We start from the raw sequence: 24847 nt of genomic DNA, 5'->3' as shown, positions 1-24847 counted from the left end.
AGAACAGTAATCCATACCTCGAGAAAGGCTCTCGTTAATATTCTGTGAGAATGCTTTTTTAGCCTCAATACAATTACAAGCGCAGCAATTATTATTCTTCTGTTAATACTTTAACAATACTAACAGACCTATTAACAGCTCAGCACAAGTATGAGGCGTTTGAGAAACAGAAGTGTAGGGCTATTTCTGTCTACTAAAGAAACCACAACAAAATTACAGAAGTTAAATAAAGCCCGAGTGTAAAAAGTTACTGTAAACTGGAGTGCAAATGTGCCATCAGATTCCTCCTTGATCCTGAAGAACCTCCTTATGAAAGTCGTCAATTTATAAGGCTATAGGAAAACCAAAAATTTTTAAGTGAATATTGAAATTCAAGAGTAAATTCTCCTTATGTTAAATATATAACAGGGCATATTCTTTATTTGTGAGTGACAATGAAATCATTGGGATGCTTAGAAAGGATTTCGGAGAGCTGTTAGGCAAACATGGAGACAGGTAACAGGAGAGAAAGTGCAAAACCATCCATAAAAAAGTCCTGTGTGTGCTGTAAAAATGCATCCAGGCTGAAGCTGGAGAATGTTTATTCTAAGGTGGTTACAAGGCATCTAAAATGCAAAAGAAACATTGCTGCAATGGGAGGGAAAAAGACAAAGTGTTGACATGTTACCTTTATAAACCTTTCAATAAAAAGCTGCATAGTAAGGGCTACAGCATAACCCAGATTATTAGATTTTGGAAAAATTTATTTTATATACACCTTGTTAGAGATCCTATTTTCCTACAGAGAGTAGTAACTATGGAAGTTGCATTTAATTTTATTTACTAATAGGAAGCATACAAAGACTCAGGTTCTTCAGAAGCATGAATAATCAGTGGAAAAGGTGAAATTCTTTGGCAAAGAGAGAGAGAGCACAATTCACTCCTGTACTCCTGTCCACAGCTGCCCCAGTAAAAAGAAGGTATAAATCAAAGCACCTTCCACAGCACATATCAGAGAAAACCAGCCCCGGACTCCAGGCTCCTTGGATTTGAGAATGCCAGGCTGGAAAAAGCCTTTTGGGGAACTGAGAAAGGATCAATTTCCTATAATCCTCTTAAAAAGGTAAATGAAGCTCAATCCTGAAACTCCTGGTGTTTATGTCCCTCCCGTTCCCATATTGTGAAGCTGCTTCTGCACTGTGCCCCTTTAATTACAGGAAACTTTGTTCTAATATCATACGCACACAATACTACCAATATTATTAATTTATGTTTATTTATATACACATATATGAAAATACCAACTAACTAAAGACTGGTTTGAATTATTTTATCTTGTACCTACCTTATGAGCTGATAAACCTCCTTTGCCTGGTCTTTACCCACCGATGAAGCTGTCCTTTCTGTAAGGTACCACAAAGCACCCACTTTCTCTGGTTGTCCTAAACCCCTTTGTTGCTCATAGGATTATGTACACTGTGTTAAAATTCAAGATGGCTTTTGCCCTTTTGTACTCAAATGTGTCCTCTTCTCTTCATCCTGATACACACGACAAACCCTGAATTTGTCAGGTTTGATGCCAGCTTGCAGCATGACTTATTTTGGTGAGCAGTTTGCTGTAACACCTCCTCATCCACTGCAACACCTCCTCAGCGGTATTATTCTTGAATTCACTTTAGACAGTCAATAACAGTTTTCCACACACCTTTGTAAAAGCTCCCTTTAAAAAAAAAAATCTACTTTTTAAGAAGTGAATGCTAAAGCGACAATGTCCCAGTCACAACGCCTTCGTGTCTGCTATTTAAAGTACAGCACCATTACCTCTGCATGCCACTGATGGAAGTGCTCATCATGCTTCTGCTCTAGAGCATTAAAAAAACCTGACCCAAAACCAAGTCCATCCTAAGTGTACCTTTTAATCCTCACTAAGACAAAATCATTTATTACTATTTACGTTGCTCTAAGTTGCTAATTTAGATGGTCTTAGTAGTAATGACTGCAGCAAGCTGGAACTTGCTGGTTCGCCATAAAACAGAACCCAGGGTAGCACTAAAAATAAAACCTGGGTGTCTTGGAGCCTGGGAAAATACGGTGATGCCACAAGGGAGTCAGTGCAGACCTGCAGAACATACTTCCTACACAGACAACGCTTCTTACTCACTAATTTGAATGGTCAGATATTTACAGACAGAGAACAATCCCGAGTTTCTAAAGGTTTCTTTGACACTCCCTTCACTCACGTTCCCCTTTCCCATGTGTTTCTTCTCCCACACTTCATTTGTCTGCCCTCTACCATCTTGCCTTGAACTAGGCTCAGGCCAACCACATTTCTCCATGTTCTGGTTGTGCCCTACTCTTCCCTGTGCCCAAATGATGTGACACAAGTGATGGATAAAAACCTGCCAGAGCAAGTTCTCAGTGAGCTCTGGTGCAGCAGGGTATCATCTCTCAGGTAACAAGCCAACCCTTTCCTGCCATTTCTTTATACTGTGCAGTGATTACAGCTCCTTTTTCACTTTTTTTACCAGTCTATAGCATTATTTCTCTTTATTTTACATACCATCCATTACTTTTCAGGGTTTTTTCCTTTTTTATCCTCTTATCACTACCACAGCCCTTAAGAGAAAGCCAAGGCTGTTAAATATCACACACCTGTAATTTCAGCATTATGCTTAGGAAGGAGATTCTGAAAATCCTGAGACCACCGTAAAAATGGTAAACTAAGAAATCTCACCTTAGATTCTAACACTTTATCACTGTTCTTGTACTCTTCCCTAGATACCTGCTGCTGATCACCATCAGAGACAGGATATTGAATTAGATGTGCTTGATCTGAACCAGAACGGCTGTTCTTACAGATTATTGCTAAAACAAGTGTTTCTGCCAGACCTAACAAAATCAGCAAGAAAGAAAGCTACAGACTCATGTATTTTACTACAAGTATCTTCCATGTGTGGAAGTCACCCATTTTTTTTGCCTCAGTTTGTCAGACAGCTATGCAAAGAGGGCTAATCATGGTGAAGATCAACACACCTGTAAAGTACACAGATATTTTCTCTGATATTGGTAGGAAACATTAAGTATATGAAATTGAGCCCAAAAATATTTTTCACCTTCTCAGAAATATGGGTGAAAATGCTTTGAAAATAATTTCGTTAAGAGAATCTTCCTTATTAGCATAAGAAAGAAAAACTATTTGTTGGAAAACATGCACCATATTCCATGTTGGTTTTCAATAGTATTTTCCCAGAGACACCAAGAATGGTTTGGTTTTGTGGCTTGGGCGGGGTGGGGGAGAAGGTTGTTGATGTTTTGGGAAAAGGTACCAAAGTTCGCTTTGCTTGCTTGCTCTTGGATTCTCAGCTACAGCAAGAAGTGGCTGCTGGCAGAACTAACTTCAAAAGCCAGCTGCAGGAGAAGCTGCCATTATTTGATCCAGTAAATATCTAGAATTCAAAAACTTCTTTAAAAATTAAAAAAAAAAATAAAAAAAAAAAATAAAAAAAATGTTCCGAAGAAATAGCAGAAGGTTTCCTCAATGGCAAAGTCCTTTTGGCCAAACCGTTTCAAGCATATACCCACCCTTGGGTTTCAGGCTCAAGTAAAATTACATTCCCTGCCAGTCTTATCTTGCCAAATTCAGAGCAGGAGGAAAACACCCAGAGGATCTGCATCCAGAGGGTTCCACCACAGGCAGAGCACGGACACATGCAGCAGTACTCCCAGGAGCCACTCCACAGTTGGTTTTTATTAAGGAATGCACACGCCTCTGTGCTCCAGTCAGAAGTATTCGGGGGCTCTAGCACATGAACAATAACTCAATAACCACATTTCCTTCCCTGTATCATAAAATAAACACAGTCTCCGAGATAGGCTCTATGGATTTATGTCCTTTCAAAAGAATTTAGTAATTGGAGGGGAAAAAATAAAACCACAAGTAAAGTGCACGGTTCAAAATGTGCAGTAAATAGTTTTGAAAGCAATGTTCTCATCTGGGAGTATTGCAACAGATGTTTATCATGAGCTACTGCAACAGTTAATCTAACTCTGAGCCAGATTAACTCTTTGCCATTGGAAACAAGCCTTTTTTCCACAGGCAGCCTACAGAAAACAAGGGGATGTGCCAGAACTGCTGACAACAAGCAGTTAACTGAACGATGGAGGAAGAAAAAAAAAAGCCATAAAGCCCAACCAAATAAACCGATATCTGGCCCAAAAGACTCAGATGAACAGGTGTATGTGTGGGTGGGAGTGCAGAGAAAAAAATAAAGAAAAACATTTAAACAAAGCCTCCATTGACATTCTGGTCACTGAAGTGGGTACACACAAAATGAGCCAAGCAACATTTTTGAACAATTCAGAAAATAATAGATTTTTGTTGTTGTTGTTGGAGAGGATAGGAAATATGATTATTGATCTTGGTTTTCAAACTGTGGTACCAATACAACACAGTAACAACTCAGAGGTTATTCTATCTCAAGATATTCTGAGTAAGAATGAAAACAGGAAGGTACAAAACTACTTATGCAATCTGGTATTTACTCCTTAAAGATACAAATGCAAATCACAATTTAAAGCATCATTACTTAAAGCTGAAATTACCATTTCTTACTGCGTGCAAGTCAGATCCCTGTTCACAACATTTCCTAAAGGCAACTGAAGGGCTAGTAAGTCCTGCCAAGAGCCACTCCTCTGCTCCTAATTTCACAGGCACTTAATTCCAGAAAATCCTTGAGGATATATGGGTCCTGTGAAAAGAGGAAGCAGTCCATCCCCTTTTATCATCCAAAAGAGATCAAGCAGGAGAGGTAAGTGCACCATGCAATCCCCATCTCTGGGGCCACACAGCACCGTGGCTGCACCAGGATCCATGTAAAACTGCCGGGAGGCAGAGCTGGTTTGAGGATTTACAGCCTTGCACAGCTTGCAAGGCTACACACAACTTTCAAGCAAAGCCCACACCTTCCCCTTCGTATTCCCAGCTGCAGTAACATGAGAATAAGAGTCACAAATTCTGGAAACTTTGGTTCTAAACTTCCTTATTGAAGAAAATCTCAGTTTGTTGGTTATTTGAGGGTTTTTTACACAGAGAGGAAAACAAATGCCAATCTGTCGAGTGTAAAGACAATCTAAAGAGATTTTGTTTTTCTAATTGCTCAGCAGAACAATAAACGAATAAAAAGCTCTAGGAAGTCCTTTCCATTCAGAAGTATTTTTGCTGGTAATGCACAAGTCTCTTTCTTGGTATTACTCCTAATCCACAAAAGCAAGAGCAAACATTATCAATCCTTTCATATTTGATGAAGAGATTGATGTTATTTATTAAAAAAAAAACTTTATAAATATTCCTCCAATTCTAAAAAAAACAATGACCACAGAGCCACATGCCAGCAGTCTCTACTCAGCCCTTGTCCCTTCCAGGCCATTGGAACAGCCACCCATCAGTCTGTTGACTAAAATACCATCATTTGCAGCTTGTTTTGGTTTTTTTTCCCCCATATATCAAAAGTTGTAAGCGCCGAGAGGAAGGTTTTGTTTTCTAAATCTTTAGTATTCCAGAGAAATATACTGACATTGCATTCTGCAGGTCTTGCCAAGAACGTCTTTTGTGTTCACAGCTTCAGTGTTGATGATAAATTTTGAACGTTAACAGTACAAAGTATGATTTAAATCAAAGCCTAAATCATAAATGTAAAAGTAATTTAAACTAGTGAACTGGAAACCCTGATTTAAATAATTTCATTTTGCCAGTATAGTTCTCCTAAAGACCTATTTGTTTTCAATGGTTGTTAGTTCTCACTGAGCAGGTAAATAAACTACATGCATCTATTTAAATGATTATGAAGCCAAATATATTCTAGATCTTTTATTTTTACATTTTATTAAGTAGACAATTTACTAGGCAATTATTTTTTTAACTATGATTCCTAAGTGCTTCAGAAATATTTAATAAGTCCTAAAGCACATTTTATGATTATGATTATCCCCTTTTTATAGAAGATAACCCAAAGAAGAGACAATTAACTAGTTTGGACTCTCCTTCACCAGATTAAACTAGCTCTAAGATAACATGACTGACCTCCACTATAACAACTACCTGTTGCACATAATTTTCACTCTGATCTAGCAACTGTAACAATAATTTGCAAATATTAGTAAGAGAACAATTAGAAGCAAAGCCTCAGGTGGCAGTGGCAGAAGGCTGGACTAAATATCTATAGAAGAACAAGGAGGTTTTGCTGGATGGTTTCACCAAGATATAACACTTGGTACTATTTTTACTTTATCTTCTAAAATGTGGATGTAAAGGTAACACAGAGCACAGTCTGCTGTTAGTCTTCACAACACCACAGCTTGCTACATGAACAACCTCAACTATTTTGCCCTCAATGATGGCAAAAATAGCAGTGAGCATTTAGATCACTCCCACCACCCAACCAAACCATTGTGCCAGGCTTTCCAAGTTGTACAACCTCTAGTTTGAGTACTCATTTCTTAATACTGGGCCTCAAAATCTGCAGGATGTTGTGCCAACAGCACTCACTGTGAATGTTTCAGAACAATTTCCACATACTGAGTGTTGCCCACCTCGACGGGCCAGGTTGGGACCTTACACTTGCACAGTTCCTGCCCTGAGGGGCAGTGCCAGATCTGAAACATTCACTAGTCAAGATAGGCAAGGTATGGAAAGTTGGAGAAGTGGTACAGAATTATTTTTAATGTTTTTCCACAGTCTCTCATCATTGTGCCCATTTCTCATTGGTATGAAAAGCTACTTGTGCCCCAAGTTGGCCCATGATGGGAAACTCCATCTTTTGTAAAGCACCTCCTGCTCTTTCCCCCCAAGCCAGCCCCTACCAAGGAGGAGCATCAGTGTCTCTCAGGCTACTTTATCCTCCTGTGAACTTGCCTTTCCTGTGATGCTTACAAAAATTTTAGCAGTTAGACATTAATGACCATCTCTGAGCCTAGCCAGGAGGGGCAAGAGGAGCCCTCCACCATGTGCTGGAGGAAAATAAAACAGTAAAAGACACAGTGGTCCATGAGGAGACAAATCTGATAGGTGTAACCATATAAAACGCCTGAAACCCTTAGGTAAGAGGGTGACAACCAAGAGGCACGTGGAGGAGGAGAATTTCGAGGAGACAAACCAGCACTTTGATGCTGCAAGGTCCAGCTGGATTCACCCACCTCACTGCAAGTCCTCATCTGCAGCTTCAGGACAGAGAGGGCTATTCCCTCCAAAATCCATCGTAATGGTGTGTGCCAGACCTTAAATCCCACCCCACCAGCACACCACACATGCCACCCTTTTTGCCTATAGGGGAGCACAAGAATTAAGGGGATGAGCAAAGACTGTGAGGAGCGAGAACAGGACGAGCCAGTTGCAGGTCAGGGACCTTGGTGCGCCTAAGCAAGCCCCCCTGCTAAAGTGAAACCGAAAGGTTTTACACTTAAAACCATCTGCATTTCCTGCACAAGTTCCTCACCCAGACCTATCAAGTGAATCCTTACACTGCCATGGTTGTCCATCCACCACACAGTCCATGCTGCCCTGTCATGATGCTCCAGACACCACACTGCTGGTTTGGGAAGCGAGCGGGCTCCGATGGGAACGCTGGCCCCAAAAGGCAGATGTTGTGTAAATTCATATTTCATAAACACAGCTAATTGTGACAAGAGTGCCATAAAAATCCTTGTACTGCTCAAATTATTTCTCCACTTAGAGCGACTCCACCACCAGAAAGCGTTACACATCGCACTTTATACCCAACTGGCAGCTCTTGGTGATGACATTATGGCTCTGTTAAATAACAAATATAAAGATCAGAGATCTTTAAAAACTACAGATTAATTTTTCTGCCATCATTCAACATAACCATTTAAAAACAAACACGACATGCAATTGTCATTAAAAGTTTTCCAATCTAGCGCTGCATGTGTTTAAGTATGAAAATGATGCTTTTGAAATAAACATTGCTGCTATCAGGGGAAAGTGCTACCATAAGTCACGCTGCTATTAGAGAGAAACTATGACCGTAAAGACTCAATAATCCCTCACACTTCACCAAGGAAATATTCTCTCTGTTCTCTCGCCCAACAAGGTCACGGTAAAGGAAAACAAACAAACAAACAAACGAAAATCAGCAATAAAACAACTAGATGACACCTACTAAAATTCTAGTTCTTTAATTTAGATACACAGATAGATAAAATAGGAAATTCAGAGATTTTTTTTCTAATAAATGTATGATTGATGCATATTACTGATGCTTAACCTTCAGTAACCTATGTTTAGCAAATTCATTTTATCCATGTGAATCTTCCAGTGTATACTGGAATCTAATTGTTATCCAACTCATACAATTACAAAAAAATATAAGCCTAAAAAATCAACTAACTGAGTTTTACTAGCCTGACTTTTTTATGTTTGATTATTTAGAAAAATATTTATTAAGAGTTTATTATCCATTTATATTTGGAAGAGATTTTTTTTTTAATAACACGTATCTCCTTCAGGTTAAAGTCTACGTAGACTTCGGGTTAAAGTCTACGCTTAGCAACATTTCCTAATTTAAGCACAAGACTAAGAAACAACAAGGATTTCTTCAGCTCTGTGGTGGGGTCACAGGTAACGTGGCACCAGGGAAACAATCCGGTGCTGTGCCAAAGGGAAAGCAAAGTCTTCATCTGCTCTCCCTCACCTGCCTGGGTGAGAAAACAAGCAGGAGGCGTGGAGGGTAATTCAGTCCTGCAGTACTCACGTCATCTTTCATATTTCTGTTACCGCCACAAGCAGGCAACGCCTGCCAGCCTGGCTGCAGTTTGTTTACACACTATTAGAAACCAGAATTTGCTATTTAGGCTAAAGAAGTCTCGGTCGGTATCAGCCAGGCACAGACCTTATTTTGTCTGTTTTCTCAGGATGCTCTGAAGAAGTTTATGTAACGTGTGAAAATTATGCGTGCCATTATGTAATGGAATCAAAACACAATAAAATGTACGCAAGGGTACTTCTACTTTTAAACAGCAGTGACTGAACTGTAGCTGGCTTCATTTTAAAAGTACAGATAGCTTGTATAAATAGCAATTATTTCATAATAAAAAATATTTTACAGATAGCTATTTAAATTTCTCATATACTCAAGCATTCACAATCATTTCATTATAACACACTGATAAATTCAATTTAAACTCCCCAGGTATCTATCATTTTAGACAATCTAAGTGATTTGGGTAGACAATCACAGAGCTGCAGGTATGCAGTTTTTTCCTGGGAGCTGACAAATCACTGCTGGTGCAACAGGTGCTCTCTCTATTCATCATTATTTTTCACAAAAAGGATCCCACTGCCACGGTCCCTCTCGGTGCTCAGGATGCCTGTGCACCCACAGGTGAGGACACATGACCCTGTGACAGAGCAGCTCATCCAGCTGCTTCCCAAACCCCAGAGGCGCAGGGGCTGCTCCTGCTTGGTAGGGCCACACTGGAATTCTTCCACTGTTCCACAGGAAACCCTTTATTGATTCTTACGGCTTCAAGCTAGCAACAAAAAAATTAAAATTTTTAGGCCTAGCAACAGACCTGGCCCCACAAGCATCTTTCTGCCTCTGTGATGCACAGCAAGGGGTTAAGAGCATCGTGAGCAAACACAGGTGTGCATCACACTGACTCACTGACAGAACCCCTGGTTTTAATCCAAATTCCGCATAAGGCACCTTAAAGGTTCAGTGGCAAGTTTATTCCAAAGAAGCATTAAGGCACTGATTTTTAAATGGCCATAATGAGTTACTTCTAACCAACATTTCCACTTTTCGTGTATGTCACAGAAATCGTTGTGCAAATATGCTACAATTTCCAGTACTATCTCCAGCTGGGGATGCTCACATTGTATTTAAATTTCCAGGTAACTACTAGATGGCACAAAAAGCACAGAACCCAATCCTAACTGCAGCCTTACGCAGTGCAAAATGCCACAGAGAAAAGTTGCAAAATCTGCCAGCTGATTTCTCTGTCTGAAAACGTACCTCCATCAGAAATAACTTTTGCCATGAAAACCACCAGGAAGCTCAGACGTTAAAAAGGCAGGTGTGTTTTCATACGACGTTAAATACACAGAAGAAATATAATAAATACAGTTGATTGTAAAACACCTCATGAAAAAGAGATATGTTGCAAAATAACAGATCTAAATTTGTCCCTGAAACACAAAACAGATTTGCGAGGCAAGATAAAAATGGAGAGTATTTAACTTCATGTTTGTTATTTTTAAACTCAAACCAAACAAAGTATGTTCTGATAACAGCACATCATCACGTCGACTTCCAATTACCCAAAGGGGGAAGCAGTCATTTAATATTTAGCAAATCCACAGAAACAACTTATGGGAAGGATCCCGGCTTTTTCCGCAGGGATCTGACGACAGCTCCCCAGCAGATTGATTCCCTTGCACTTTCCGCAATTCAACACGCGCAAACCTCCGATTTTCAAACCGGACACACCCGCAGCGCCAACTCCGCGCTCCCCAAGTTCATCCCAGCGCATCGCCCCGTCCCTGCGCGATCCCACAGGGCTGGAACCACCACAACCGACCCGGGACGCGCGGGGGCATCTCCTCGACGTTCCCGGCGCTCCTGGCCCGGCAAACTCCCGGTGCTCCCCCCGCACAAAGAGCCGCATCCCCCGAGCAGCCCCGCACCGCGGGGGGAGCGGGCAGGATGCGGCCGCTTCCCGTCGCTTCCCTGCCCACCCCCGGCGCTCCCCGGCAATCCCCGGCGCTGCGCTGCGCGCTGGCGCAGCCGGGGGCGCGGTATAAAAATAATTATTAAAATTTAAAAAAAATAAAATAAAAATAAAAATCAAGCGATGGGGGCACGGCACAGGAGGGGGGGCGGTCCGCGCAGGCATCCATCCATCCTTCCATACGTACATCCCTCGATGGATCCATCCATCCATCCATCCCTGCACCCACCTTGCATCCCGCCGGCTCCGCACCGGGATCCGCCGCCGCCGCCGCCGCCGCACACACGGGGCAGGCGGGCGGACCAATGGGGGCGGGGAGCGCCCCGCCCGCAGCCAATGGCGGCCGCCCGCCACCGCCCCCCGGCCAATGGCGGCGCGGCTCGTGACGCGGCGGCGGGGGCGGGGAGCGCCGGCTCGGCCCGCTCCGCGACCGCCCCCCTCCTAATTCCTTTCCTCCCTTTTTCCTCCCTTCTTCCTCTGGTTTTTCCTCCCCCTCCCCTTTTTTTTACCCACCCTTTTCCTTTTATTTTCCCCCTTCTTACGTTTTTTTCTTTTTTCTTTTTTTTTCCCCCTTCCTTTTTTTTTTTTCCTTTCCTCTCCCACCCCCCCGCCCCTTCTTATTTCCCTCAATCCTTCTTATTTTGGACAGGGCCTTTTCCCAGATTTTTTTATGTAGCCGCCCCCACCAACATATATTAATTATACAGACCAAAAACTTGGGGAGCCCCCCAGGGAACTTACTCTGTTCCATGTGAAAGGATGCCCCTTCCTAAATCAAGACCCAGAAGCACCAGAGAGTACCCAAGACCTATGAAACGCATTTTAGAGAATCCAGAAAGATGACGGGATGTAAACCACTAAAAGTCTACTCCAGCCAAAATCTGAGCTCAGTGTCTGTTCAGCCACTGGTTTTGACAACCCGACTCGCAAGCTCCGTGCGTGACTTGAACGAGCTCCCAGGGTGCAGAACCAGCCTTTAAAAATACCAAAAACGAAACCAGCAGATGTTTTCAACCACACGACTCCACTCCAACACACGAAGCTTTACGCTGTATCACTGCTGAGGAGTTATCAGCAAAGTAAACTTTCTTATTAAGTCAAACAGTTTTGGATAGAAATACCTGCTTTACTTAAATATATAAAAATATATAAAAATATATATCTCTGTATGGAACACGTAGTCTTTTTTTTAATTCAAATTCATTAACATTCATTCTTAAAAATAAACTTCTCAATCAGCAAAACTCATGACTGCTGTATATTACAGCAGAGAACTATCAACTGTAAAAGAGGGGACAAAAAACTCAAGAATTTGCTTTTGTTTTTCCAGTCTAGTGACCCTGCTAACTCCTAAGTTTAGAGCGAACTAAAATAGTGACAAAGCCTGTGCCTCCTATTTCTGATGTCGTGCTCCTTCTGACCTCACCCCCAGCATTTAAAATCACTAAATTGTATTTGCTCAAAACTCTTCCCTGAACAGGCCACACTATGAATTTGTTCACAGTGTTTGGCTCATACAGGGTAACACACACCACAAAGTGATAAACCAGATATCAACCCAAGTCTTGATACTAATTTACAGGAAAAAGCTTTTCTTTTGCAGATCAAGAAAGGTTTATTTCTAAGGTGCCCCAAGAGCCAAGAACACTGTGGTGCTACGAACTGCTGACAGGCAACCAATAACTGTGACAAATTATACATTCATGGCATCTGCAACAATCGATAAACTGACTCACCAAATTAATAAAATATAGATCACAGAGCATACATTTTTATTAAAGAATAATTTTATGATAACCAAGTAATGTGGATGCTTCCAAGCATAAGATTAAATTACATGCTGAGCAAATCTGGCATTTTGTGATAAACTGCGAAAATAGTCTTTGCAACAGCAACTGAGGAAGAACATTGCTGACATAGTCTATAAACATGTTTTATAAAGCATAACCGAAAATAACAAAAAGAAAAAGAAAAAAACCCCGCAGTGAAGTGGTGGCTAGAGAATTCACTACCATATTTGTAATAATTACCTTCTAGACTTCTCCTTGCTTTGTAATTTATTCCTTCAAAGATGATGCTGATTTTGGCATTAAAAGTCATAAAAACAGATTACCTACATAGGAAAATATTTACACCAAATTAATTAATTAACTAGTCAGACTTCAGCAGTCATTACTGGAGTACACAAAGATTTCTAGTACCTTTAGGATGCTGGAATACGTACTTAAATACACAAAGCAAGTGTCTTACCTGGTAGACTGACTCTCTTATCAAAATTTTGTGCCATGTTGAATAACTTTGAGTAGTAAGTACTTGTTTGAACTTAGGATCACAATGAATCCCATTGAACTTGAAGGTCTGAGGCTTTACACATGGTAAAGTGTTTTCCCGCATGGATATTTTCCACTACTGAGAAATGCAGCGAGAAGAGCTTTTCCAACCTCCTGTAAAGGTGTTGGAGAAGCCCTTCCTTCCTCAGGGAGGAAGATGGAGCATCTCTTACTGCAAAGGCTTTACTGCTGGGAAGAACACACTTAGGCACGTCCTCAGTCTCCACTGTCCGTGTTACGTTATTTCCACACAGCTTCGAATCACGTCCTAAACGAAGAACTTAAAATACTGAGATCCTGTTTATTAAAGTTTACAATTATTAGTTCCTGAAACTCCACAGTACTCTGTCTCTGCAGGCTAATTGTGCCCTACCAACTGCTTTAGACGGCTGTCCTAAAATTAGTTTTAATCCTCTATAATGCCAGATACGTGGTGCTTTCAGCGAGTCTTCACATGACTGATGTCTTGCCAAATCTTCCAAATATTTCTTTTCTAGAAAAACATCCAGCATTTCCTGGAAGCATACTTTCATACCTGCAGTGAGTATTTTCCATCCACAGTGTTTAGTCACTTCCTTGGCTTCCATGGATTTCCTAGCTAAACAAATGATATGTGGCGTTTCCCATCCTTCTTTCTAGCTAATAAATAATGGAATCTTAATTCTGAACTGCTGTCATGAAACAAAAATCAAATAGAGTCTAAGTAATATAAACCAATATTTGTTTATACTAGATCCATTATTAATTTAATTCCTTTCTTAAATAAACGACATTTAATAATACATTAAACACATAAACAGGAACATATTCGAAGTTATAATTCCATCAGCTCTTCTCATGACATCCATCTTCTCAAAGGCCATATCCACATTTCAATCTAATAATTTATAGAACATTGTTAAGTTAATAAACAGACACAGTTCCTTAAAAGGCTTACTACTCTAGATAAGCTGCTGCCTTCCCTAACTATGGCAACCCAGATCAGTTAAAATTAAAAAATCTGTTTTCTGGCATATTATTAGCAACTGGAAATTTATTATAACATGCTATTTTCCTTCTGAATGAATATATTTTGGAAAACGTACCCACAATATCCCCATTTAAAAATCACCATTTATTTAAATATTTTACAAGTGTTCTGCACAGTGATCACTTCATTTACTAAGAAAATACCCACATTGCTATGAGTCTTTTCAGTCCCAAAAACATGCCTACAGACAGCAGCAATGCATATTTTAGAGAAGCAGCAAACAGGACCAGCTTCAGAATCACACCCACCACCCTCCACATGAGGCGAGAGCGTTTTCTCTTGCCATAAATTACCACTCCCTCCTATCAGCAATTATTTAACTTTCAGAAATAGCTGCAACAAGATAAATTATGAGCTATAATTACGCAAATTTATCCTGGATATTAAGACTGCATATATGCATACCCAGTCTACTCTAAAATGTATCTGCATGCATAACGTTAAGTATTATAATCAAATATACCAGGGTGTCTTTATCTTACTGCCCACATGACAGCATTCCTATCCTAAACATCTGTAAGCCATTCCAGTGGTCAAAAATGCCCACCACTGCTTTTTTTATCTGGTACCATTCACTTGATCTGGTAAATTTTCTTCTAATGTACCTTCCTCCTTCCCAGTAAGGAGTGCAGGGACCTAAGTTCACAGGAGTCAGAAGGAGCACCAGCCAAGCTTTCCAGGGGAAGAATAAATATGTACATATATCACCGAGTGTAGCATGGAAGCTGCATCAGGTCAGAAGTCCATACTCTGAAAAAATCTGAAAGCTGGAAGTTTTTGAAATACTGTACATAGCTGGCTTGATTTTGCCTGCTGTTTCATACAGGACATTGGGCTAGAGGGCACCTTATGGTTTGACCCAGTTCAATAATCATTTCATGAAACACTTTGAGACTAAGTTGCCTCATTCTTCTCTTGGACACTAGAATTATTGAACATCTTAAGTTAAAGCAAGGAGCTCCCACTTTTTTGGAGTTCTTGGTAGACCACTTTTTCTCCAAAGAACCAACATTTCTGCTAAATCCTTATCATGCTGTGAAGTGCTGCCTCTCAGACAGCTGCATTTGTCCAGCTTGTACATCCAATTATCATGGAATCATATCATGGTTTGTGTTAGAAGGGACCTTAAAGATCATCCAGTTCCACCCCCGGCCATGGGCAGGGACACCTTCCCCTAGAGCAGGTTGCTCCAAGCCCTGTCCAACCTGGCCTTGAACACTTCAGGGATGGGACAGCCACAGCTTCTCTGGGCAACCTGTTCCAGTGTCTCACCACCCTCACAGTCAATAATTTCATCCTAATATCCAATCTAAACCTGCCCTTTGTCACTCTGAAGCCATTCCCCCTTGTCCTGTCACTCCATGTCCATGAAAGAAGTCCCTCTCCAGCTCTCTTGTAGCCCCTTTAGGTACTGGAACATTCTGGAAAGTGTCCCTGGAACCTTCTCTTCTCCAGGCTGAACAACCCCATAGCAGAGGGGCTCCAGACCTCGGGCTTGTTCCAACAGATCCAAGAACTTCTTATTTTGGGGCCCCAGAGCTGGGCTCTGTGCTCCAGGTGGGGTCTTACGAGAGTAGAGGGACACAGGTACTCATCTTAGACATGGGATAAGACCACAGATCTTTAGCAGAAGTGGTGCTACAAGGGCTTAACTCCCACAGCTGTTCAGAGCCTCTGGTTTTACTCATACAGCTTTACATTCAGCCATTTCCACACCAGCACCTGCTGGAGAGGGGAGGGAGGTTACATGGGCACCAAACACCACGGGCAGGTTTGGGGTGGGGACCAGGTAATCTCTGTGTTCTCAGTGATCTGAACACTTTTTGTACTCACTAAAATGTCAAGTATGCAGCATTTATTATGCAGCAAACATTATACAACAATGAACTCAGATTTTTTTTATTGTTGTTTTTAAACATTTGTTGTTATTCTTTGCACTCTTATAGGGCCTAAAAATCACAAAAAGATGGGAACTCAATACAGTTGTCTTTTTCCACACTTGTTTTCAAGGGTGATAGAATAAGTTGCTCCACTGAAAAGCCTTGATACTTTCTGATTTAAAGCACAAGAACAAATGCTATTTTTAAAGTGAAAATGTGTTATAATGATAGGGTTGGGGGTGGGGTTTTTTTTGTTTTGTTTTTGGTGGGTTTTTGGGGGGTTTTTTTGGAAGAGTAAAAATCTTTTTTTTTTTTTTTACTTATAGTGAAAATTCTGAATGCACATTCACATCATTTTGCAAAACTGTCAACACCAGATACACGCTTCCTTTTCTGAATTATCTCCCTGTGTTGCAACCCACATCTAAATTTGAAAATATTTTGGTAAACATAGCTGATGTTTCATGGGTGCAATTTTGAGACCATAAGGAATTTAAGAAAACAGTTGATACTGCACTAAAATCTAAAATTGGCTTTTAAGAATCTATCGGCTTTCTCAAATCAGCAACTAGGATCCAGAAATGAGTATCTGTACCTCATCTACTTTTTCCTAAATTTTTCTCCCTGGAGTTTTGGTCTGGAAATGTTGAGCTCCTTTTGAAGGATATTTGTACATTCTGTTGTGGTGACGTATTTTATACATTACTTAAATACGTTCTTCTCTTAATATTACAATTACCTTGATATGTAGGCTTAATGTGTATCACAACATCTATCACAACAGGCTTTTACTCCCAAAGCAGATTGTCTTGAGTAGTTGAGAACATCCACACTTTGCTCCGAAAAAGAAAATAGTTTGAATAAAGCATTAAGAGTGCTAATGGCATAACACATTTCTTAGAAGCAGAGGTCTGAGAAGGATTTCCCTTGGGATGTTATAGGAGCTATGCAAAATAATTCCTTTCATGAACTTAAATTTCCCTATTAAGAAAACCCCTTCATTTTTTCTTGCCACCACTCTCCTTGGAAAGCTGCGGTGGACTTCGGGTGCTCTGCCCATCAGGAATCCTCTTCCAGCATTCACCCTCAATTCATTCAGCAGTTGTTGGTACTGTTTTTTTGATTCTGCAGTCACTGGCTTTCAGTTCTTTTCCTCTTGCTGCATACAGTATCTGAGGATGAATATCCTCCTCACGTCTCCCTCTGAGATGATAGCCTCTTCACCTCACTCATTAAGCTGCTCAGAAATGATGAACTCACACTGATAGAGCAGAAAATTCTGTTCACTTGTTTTTATGCATATCACAGGGATTGCTAAAGCACATCCCATGATCATCCAAGTACTATTTATCTATAATGAGAATCTTGTTGCAAGTTCCTATTTTACAAAACTCTGCTATTACTCACTTAGAAGACACAACCTTTGATTCTATATTTTGAATTTGATTCTGCTTCTACTAGCCCAGTTTCCGACGCAATCTCCGTTATTTCGGAACAATATCCTGATTCCCTGTTATATTTAAGACGCCTTCCAATTTTTTCATTAGCACAGCCCCCACTGATGCCAGGTGATCCACATGAAGCCAGCCAAGCTCAGTACTCCACTGGTAACCCTTCCTGCCCACCACACCTTTTCAAAAAATATTTCTTCTTGAGTAACACCTTGGCAGGGAATTTCTGCATGAAGGAATAGTTCTTCCTCAGCTGAGTTTTCCAGCAGCAGCCACTCTGCTTGCATTCTCATTTCATTCAGCATGAGGCCGCGAGTTGAGATACACAGAATGAAATTGTGCCTACGGTTGCTTACACAAGGACGGCGTCTGGACTCTGCAATACCATTATTCAGCAGATGGTCGTGAGTAACATGTTCTGGCTCAAGATCTTGAACAGGGTTGGGAGGAATCGGCCTCTGCGGTTGGAGTCACGCTCAAGCTCTGTGGATGCTTTAGTCCAACACCAAGGTCTTGCTGACCTTCAAGAGGCCAGCAAAACCCAGACCTCAGCTTGTTTCTTCAATTCTGGTAGCTCATAAGGTAGAAGCCTTTAATTCTTAGTAGCAGTAAATACTAATTTTTATGAGTCTTGAATTAATTCACAATAAGCTCCGTAGTATTCTACAAAATACAAAAGTGCTAAGGGCTGAGCTGAGGCTTTTTTTTTTTTTTGAACAGGAGATAATGTCTGGATTTCAAAGCACTGTGGTGGTTTAGAAATGAAGAGGGAAGACTCCTCTGGAGAGGTGAAAGAAGCTGCCCTGCATAGCTTCCACACCACATGGCTGCCTTTGGCACACCGGAGCCTTCAGAACCTCTGAAAGAAATGGTTCTGCCAAAAAAACTACTGCTACTTAAGCAGGTTTAACCATTTTTAGAAGCACTGCCAATACCAAGGCGTCAAACCAGAGTCTTTGCCTGTACCTGTCTCCCTATCCCCAGAACGATCAAACAGTATTGTTAAATCACACAATATCTTTCAAGCTGGAGGCACTGAACCCACTGCCTCTCCCAAGGAGATGATCCTTGGCTTGGGCAGGCCAGCACGGATACGGACCTCTCGCCAAAAGGGTGGGATTGCTACAGAGGTGTCAGGTAGCTGTAGGATCTCTCTCTTTCTCTCTGCTGAGTGAGGTGTGTTCAACGAAACGCTGCATTTTAATTACGTAATTACACAGAACTCAACGACCCAGCTCTCGGGTTTTGCAGACACAACCCTTCTTCCTGGCACAACCTACCTCAGCAGTTAAATTCTGAAGCCGTGTGCAGGGCAAGAAGCTTTCTTAAACCCTTCCAAGAACATCAATAAGGCAGTCCCAGTTATGAACTTCAGTCACTTTGTGCTCATTAAATCACAGCTGTTTCCCCTTGATGCAGTGTTAGATCAGACATCACTAAACCTGCCTCCATGTGTGTACACAAACACACTTTCCCCTTTGTTCTGCAAAACAAACTCGTAACAGAAAAGCGCTTATATTAAAACTAACTGGAATTAATTGTCAATTAACAGTTAATAATAGTCTTAAGATAACATTTCAGATCTCTCATAATCCCATAATAAATTGACTGCAGAGCTGACATTGTTTAGGTTTCAGCTATTGTTTTGACTCTGAAAGAAACTACCAGTTGATTAAAAAACCTGAATTATCTCAAGCCTGAACACCTCCATTGAAAATGCTCCTGAGCTTTGCTACCTGCTCTCAAGGAGGCCAACACACCTCAGTTTACTTGCCCACCTGGTCATGGCAGCTCTGCATGAGGAAGGGTTTGGGGTTTTTCATATGTATTTGTTAATTACCTCTTCTTTAACAAAAGCAGATGGACTTTTTTCCTACTTCTCTATCCCTTCATAAGCTTTTTGGATCACAGATAGCACAGAATATATTTAGCCTTTCTGAAACGATAATACTGCTCAATTTGGATGATGTAAACCTATTTTTCAACAAAAGGAATATGTTTGTTTTCAAAGCTGTCTGAAATACAGACAACAACCCACTGGTATAAAACTAGGTAAAATACATAATAGTTAACATAATTTACTGCATTTTGCACTCACATTCTTGCTAGAGTAAGACTTCTCTGTGCAGCCCATGTTGCAACATGAGTAAGAAGAGAGCCGGTTTTGATGGTTAAACCAGAAACAACAGCTTAACATTTATTTTTAAGATTGTCTGTTCCTATGTACCTTTTTGGAAGAGTTTAATAGCCCTTCGGAAGCTCTAAAAATGGCTTTGCCAAAAAAATAAATAGGCTTAACCATTTCTAGAAGCACTGGCAATACTAAGGCTTCAAACCAGTGTTTGCCTGTATGTGAAGACAAGACCTCTGTCCATAATTGTACAAAAAGCAGCAACTAATGAAGACTGAACTCTACAATACTATGACACATCCCAGTTCAGACACATTTCAATTCTGTGCTAAAATGTATTGAATACCACATAATTGAAAAATAAAACTGTAAATCCAGCTGTAAATCCCTGCTCCTGCTCCTGCCACACATCTCTCCTCAACCACCCGAATGAGTCTACAACTGAGATGACAGAGAACAGCTTCCATTGTGCCCTAAAGACTCACATGGGATTTTCAACACTTAGATTATTTGAACAAGGTCACTTTTTTTGTAATCACAGTAAAAAAACCCAAAACCTCCATAGTGTTTAAAAAAGAAAAAAACTGAGAGTAATTTAACAAGGTAGCAAAGATCACCCAGCAGTCCTTGGCATGGACAGCACTTAAGGACAGGTGAAAAGCAACAGCCAGTCAAGGAGAAACTAGTTTCATCTTGTTTGAAGTAGAAATTCCCTACAGGAACTAAGCAAACATCCTCATCCTTTCAATAACCCAAACAACTGAAGCCAAAGCAACAAAGCAAACAAATATGCTCAGCAGTATTTTGTCATTTTGTAACATCTCACTTTTGGGGCACCCAGAATTTTCTGGGTAACAGTAGGAATAATTACTTCCTATTTTGCACCACTGAATAAGCTAGAAGGAGTATGAGAGGGTCCACATCCCTTGACTCAGTCTCCAAATGTAGAAACTTCATGGGGTATACAGAACTAAATGCCCTGCACAGCCATTTAAACAGCCATTTAATCATATTAAGTGTTGAACATGTCAGAATAAGAAAGCAGGAGTCATTGAAAAAAATTAGATTTAGCAATAAGACATGCCCAAAATTAAAAAGGTGAAGAATTGTTTAACAACAAGAAGCAGGATGATGATGCAAGAATAAAAATTAATCATCACTGAAGTTACTGCATTTTTTGGGTGGAAAATCTTTGCAGACCACCACACAAGTACCAAGACCTTGCCAGACTAACATCCACAGGGCTTTGATGAGTACCTTATCCCTTCTCTTATATCCAACACTAATATACTTCCTACTATAAATACTTCAGATGTCTGTAAACAATAACAGTATTGATGTGAGTGATTATAGCATAGTATTAATAGATAAAAATTGATTTTTATTTTTCTTATGAAATATTATGAGCATCGTGCCTAAATAATTTCTGAATCGTGTCTAGAAATACTGGACTTAAGTCTTTTTAAAAGATAAAAGGTGCAATGAGAAAAGAAAAAAATTGTCATATCACAGTATTCCAGACATATCATTTGATTATATAACAAGAGATAAATCAAAATCAAGAGATACCAAAATTGTCAGAAGCTAAGCTATCCCCATCATTTTCCTCTAACTAGTTTTAACCAAGTTCTCATTTTAAAATTCAGTTATTCCCTTTGTTGAGTGCACTATATTTTGAATCTGACACTTCCCTCACCCTCTCCAAGAGTAAAACCCATCGCCAGCACGGTAAACTTGCTCTCTATAAGTGACTATATCTAAAAAGACTAAACATTCCTTCTGGTCCACTGGGCTTTTGGGGTGAGGAAGAGTAAAATATCTTAAATTTACAGCATCAGTAAACAAAAGAAAGTGAGATCTATATTAAATGGCTCAGTAGAGCATGTAACATTCTACAGAAATGGGATTTCACAAGGATACAGAGGAGTGGATTTTCTATATTTGAAAAGCCAACCCAAAGAGATGGGGAAGCAACAAAAAGACATAACATGAGGCAATAGGGATGCTACCGAAAAGATCTGAGCTTTAATTCTGACTGTCAACAGAATAAAATGAAGAAACTTACTGATTAAAAAAAAAAAAATTACTCATTTAACTAACATTTTCTGGTCTTCCTAAAGCTGAGGAGTAGAAACAGACCCACATTACCTATTACTTACACATAACCCTCCTGCTGCATTAGAAAAGTAAAAGCAAATAGAAATTGCATTAAATTAGTTATTGCTATTTTGGTTTCTCCTATTTCCTGGTCATTGAAGCCTGGACAGGAGCAACAATATGTGTCTGTGAGGAACCTCACACCTCAGACACAATGGGAGATGAGGGAGAGATGTCCCAAATTCTTTAAGGTTTCTGACACTCAGGAAAACCAGAAGCCTGAGTTATTGAGGGCTGAGAAGTCCGACATGTGCTGAAAACATTTTTCCCCCCTCTGTTTTCTTACATTTCTACACTTTTATTGATTGACTCTGGATTTGAACAGATACATTTTTTTTATATTAGTCAACCAACCAGTATCAAAACGGAAAGTGTTGCATATGACTGCAAAATCCACTGCTGAGTAGAACTGACAGGAAGAACTAAAAAGGTTCATTTGCTCTTGGATTACGTGATTCGCTGCAGTTGAATCTTGACTGTTTTCTTCACTGTTAACAGTAGAAGCACATAATTTACATCAGTGAAACAGTGAAAGCAATGAACAGGAAGGATGAAGAGTTGACATCAATTTTTTTCTCCAGACTATTCAGAGAGACCATTTTGGTTTTCCAGGGAACAGTCAATGTGGCTGGTGGGTCTACGGTGGGTCAGAGAGGTTGCATCAGCCATGGGGGAATACAGAATGACCAGGAACAGCACCAAAATCGATATAAAACCTGCCACATATAATGGAAAAACCTGAAAGGTTTTGAATTTTTGACATCCTCCAGGTGGGACAGAGAGTAGTGCCTCCTTGAAGAAGAGATTTGAAGAAGCTGGTGAAGAAGAAACTGCTGTAAGGAAAATGAATGTACTGTCCAGTCCTGGGGAGAACCACGGTGCAATATCCTACAGAACACAGCATCTCACAGAGTCAGAAATCTGGCCTCATCCAAAGAAGTCAAGCACCCATTAATCTCTACATTTAAAAATATTTTTAAGCTTTTATTTATCCTAGTTGATAGGATTTAAAAAAACAAACAAATAACTTAGTGTACTAATATACAGAAACTAGTCTAAGAACTGAGTTACACAACAGGCTGAATGAATTGTTATTAAAATAAAATCTTGCTCATAGTACTGGATAAACACACATCCCCATCTCTGTCCTCCAAAAAATTGACACTGTCCCTCTCCGATATGACAGGACACACAGCACAGACACCAAACTACCCAGGACTTTGCATCTCACCCCACACAGGCAACCACTTCAGCTGGAAGTATTTTACAGATTTATCAACTGATAAAAGTTTGATCATCTAGAGCTCAGAAAACTTGTTACGGTTTTCTTGCACGCACTGAGCATCTACCAGGCCTACAGGATTTCCATGTAATGGCAGATTTCAGGTTATTTAAAACGTTAATTGGTAATTCATGGAAATATGTTTTGCTGAAAACAATAGACATGCAGTTTTGTCTTCAAATTATATTTTTTCCCTTAGTTTGTTATATATTGCATAATTTTTATATTGCTCACACAACAGCGGATTTGCTGCTTCTGGAAAAACATGTAACTGCATCTCCTTTCAGTTCATGACAGTACACTGAGATACACCACCATCTCATCTGGGGCCAGGAAAAAAAAACACCCTACTACCAGCTTTTAATGTAAAGGTTAAGATGCATTTGCTCTCAAGCTCATTCTATTAAACTTTTTTTTCCCTGATTAATGCTTAACTGGCAATAATTTTGCACTTTTTTAGTGATATTTATTGCACATTACAAGCATCGTGCTGAGAAGCACATATGTAATAAGGTTTATTTCTATTTTCATGCTATTCCTTGCCAAAAAAGCACGGTGAAACCCATCTGTTGTATTTCCTGGCTGAGGTTAGACAAGAAAAGGAGACTCTACACAGTACTCTATCACTGCAAACAATATTGATTAAAGCAGAGTTTGAAGATGGAATCCAAAGTGCTTACTCAGAGCAGGCATTCTGCCTCATTGATACACCCAGATGAAAATATATATAAAATATAATGTACATGCAGAAGAAATAATGTCCAGGAGATCTGCAGCTCTGGAATCAGGCAGATCCCTGAGATAAAAACCTAAGTAGAGGCTGAATCTTCAGGGAATTGTTTCTGTACCTTTGTCCACATGTACCTTCAAATATGCAATTTTTTTGTCCAAATGTTTTCTGGTTTGTGACAGTTTTATAAAAAAAGTATTTACCTGAAAAACTGAGGAATACTTGGGAGACCTTTTTTTGTACCTTGTATAAATGATGCAAGTTCTTTAATGGGGCACATGCACACTGCATTGTTTTTTTTTACTTTCTCAAGGAAAACAGATACTATCCTCTTTGCAGATGGCAGGCCTACACAATGTTTCAACTGTATTCACTTCCTCATTCAAGACACAAGAAATGTTCTTCCTTTTATCTGTCAAGTAAATTCATGCAGCACATAATTCAATGCTAATTTAGTGTGTGAAGGAGCATAAGTAATCAGGATGTTGGTAAAAATCAGTTGAGATGATGTAAGTGGATTCTGATACACAGAGGAAGAAAGGCCACCAAAATATCAGATGTAAATGGAAACAAAAATATCTGATACATGACTTATTTTAAAGGGAACAGGGGCAGGCAGACACCCAAGACTGGCTGTATGTTGACTACAGTGGGAAAGCATTTCAGAATTGGAAACATTTTAGTATTTAGGAAGGCAAGGGTATATAAACCATAACAGAAACATGCAATTGCACACCACAAAGAAGAGACAGAGCTCCAAGTGAAAATTAAGGTACAAAATAATTGTAGGCTCTACCATAACAACATAAAAGGGTTAAAATAAAAATATAAAGCAATTCAACCTCTCAATGCCAAATTTTGAAAAGTTCTTCGCAGCGTGGATACACATATCAATATGACTGCAAAACCTAGGTACAGGCATAAACACACAACATATTTTTCCCTTGTCCCCCTTTGAAAAGTAAGCACACCCACTGCTTTTAAGGAGTGTTGCTTTCAGAGCTCCAGAAAGTAAAGTCCTCAATATTCAAACTACAGCACAGTCGAGAGCCTAAGATGCTCTCTGGCTCCTTAACGAACTCCAATGCAGGAAGGAGTTACCTTCATTGTGAAGATACAGAAACACAGCCAAGA

The 24847-nt window shown here is 40.0% G+C and overlaps 1 protein-coding gene across 4 annotated transcripts in view; it reads right to left on the bottom strand.

Moving 5' to 3' along the window:
* The window catches only part of CTBP1 (C-terminal binding protein 1), a 239939-nt gene that overhangs the window by 140626 nt on the left and 74466 nt on the right, over nucleotides 1–24847 (bottom strand). Inside the window, exon 1 of one of the 4 annotated variants that reach the window (XM_027736593.2) lies at nucleotides 10952–10985. The exons of the other annotated variants lie outside the window; for them this stretch is intronic. Within the exon in view, the coding sequence (XP_027592394.1) occupies nucleotides 10952–10958 (7 nt within the window). The 5' untranslated portion in view covers nucleotides 10959–10985. Of the gene's footprint in view, nucleotides 1–10951; nucleotides 10986–24847 lie in introns of those variants that run through there. 4 annotated transcript variants of the gene reach the window in all.

Source organism: Pipra filicauda, unplaced genomic scaffold, assembly GCF_003945595.2.
Source record: "Pipra filicauda isolate LSUMZ 115617 unplaced genomic scaffold, ASM394559v2 scaffold30_size5312502_pilon, whole genome shotgun sequence".
Lineage (NCBI taxonomy): Eukaryota > Metazoa > Chordata > Aves > Passeriformes > Pipridae > Pipra > Pipra filicauda.
Note: the sequence above shows the minus strand (reverse complement) of the source record. Positions and strands in the feature narration are given on the sequence as shown.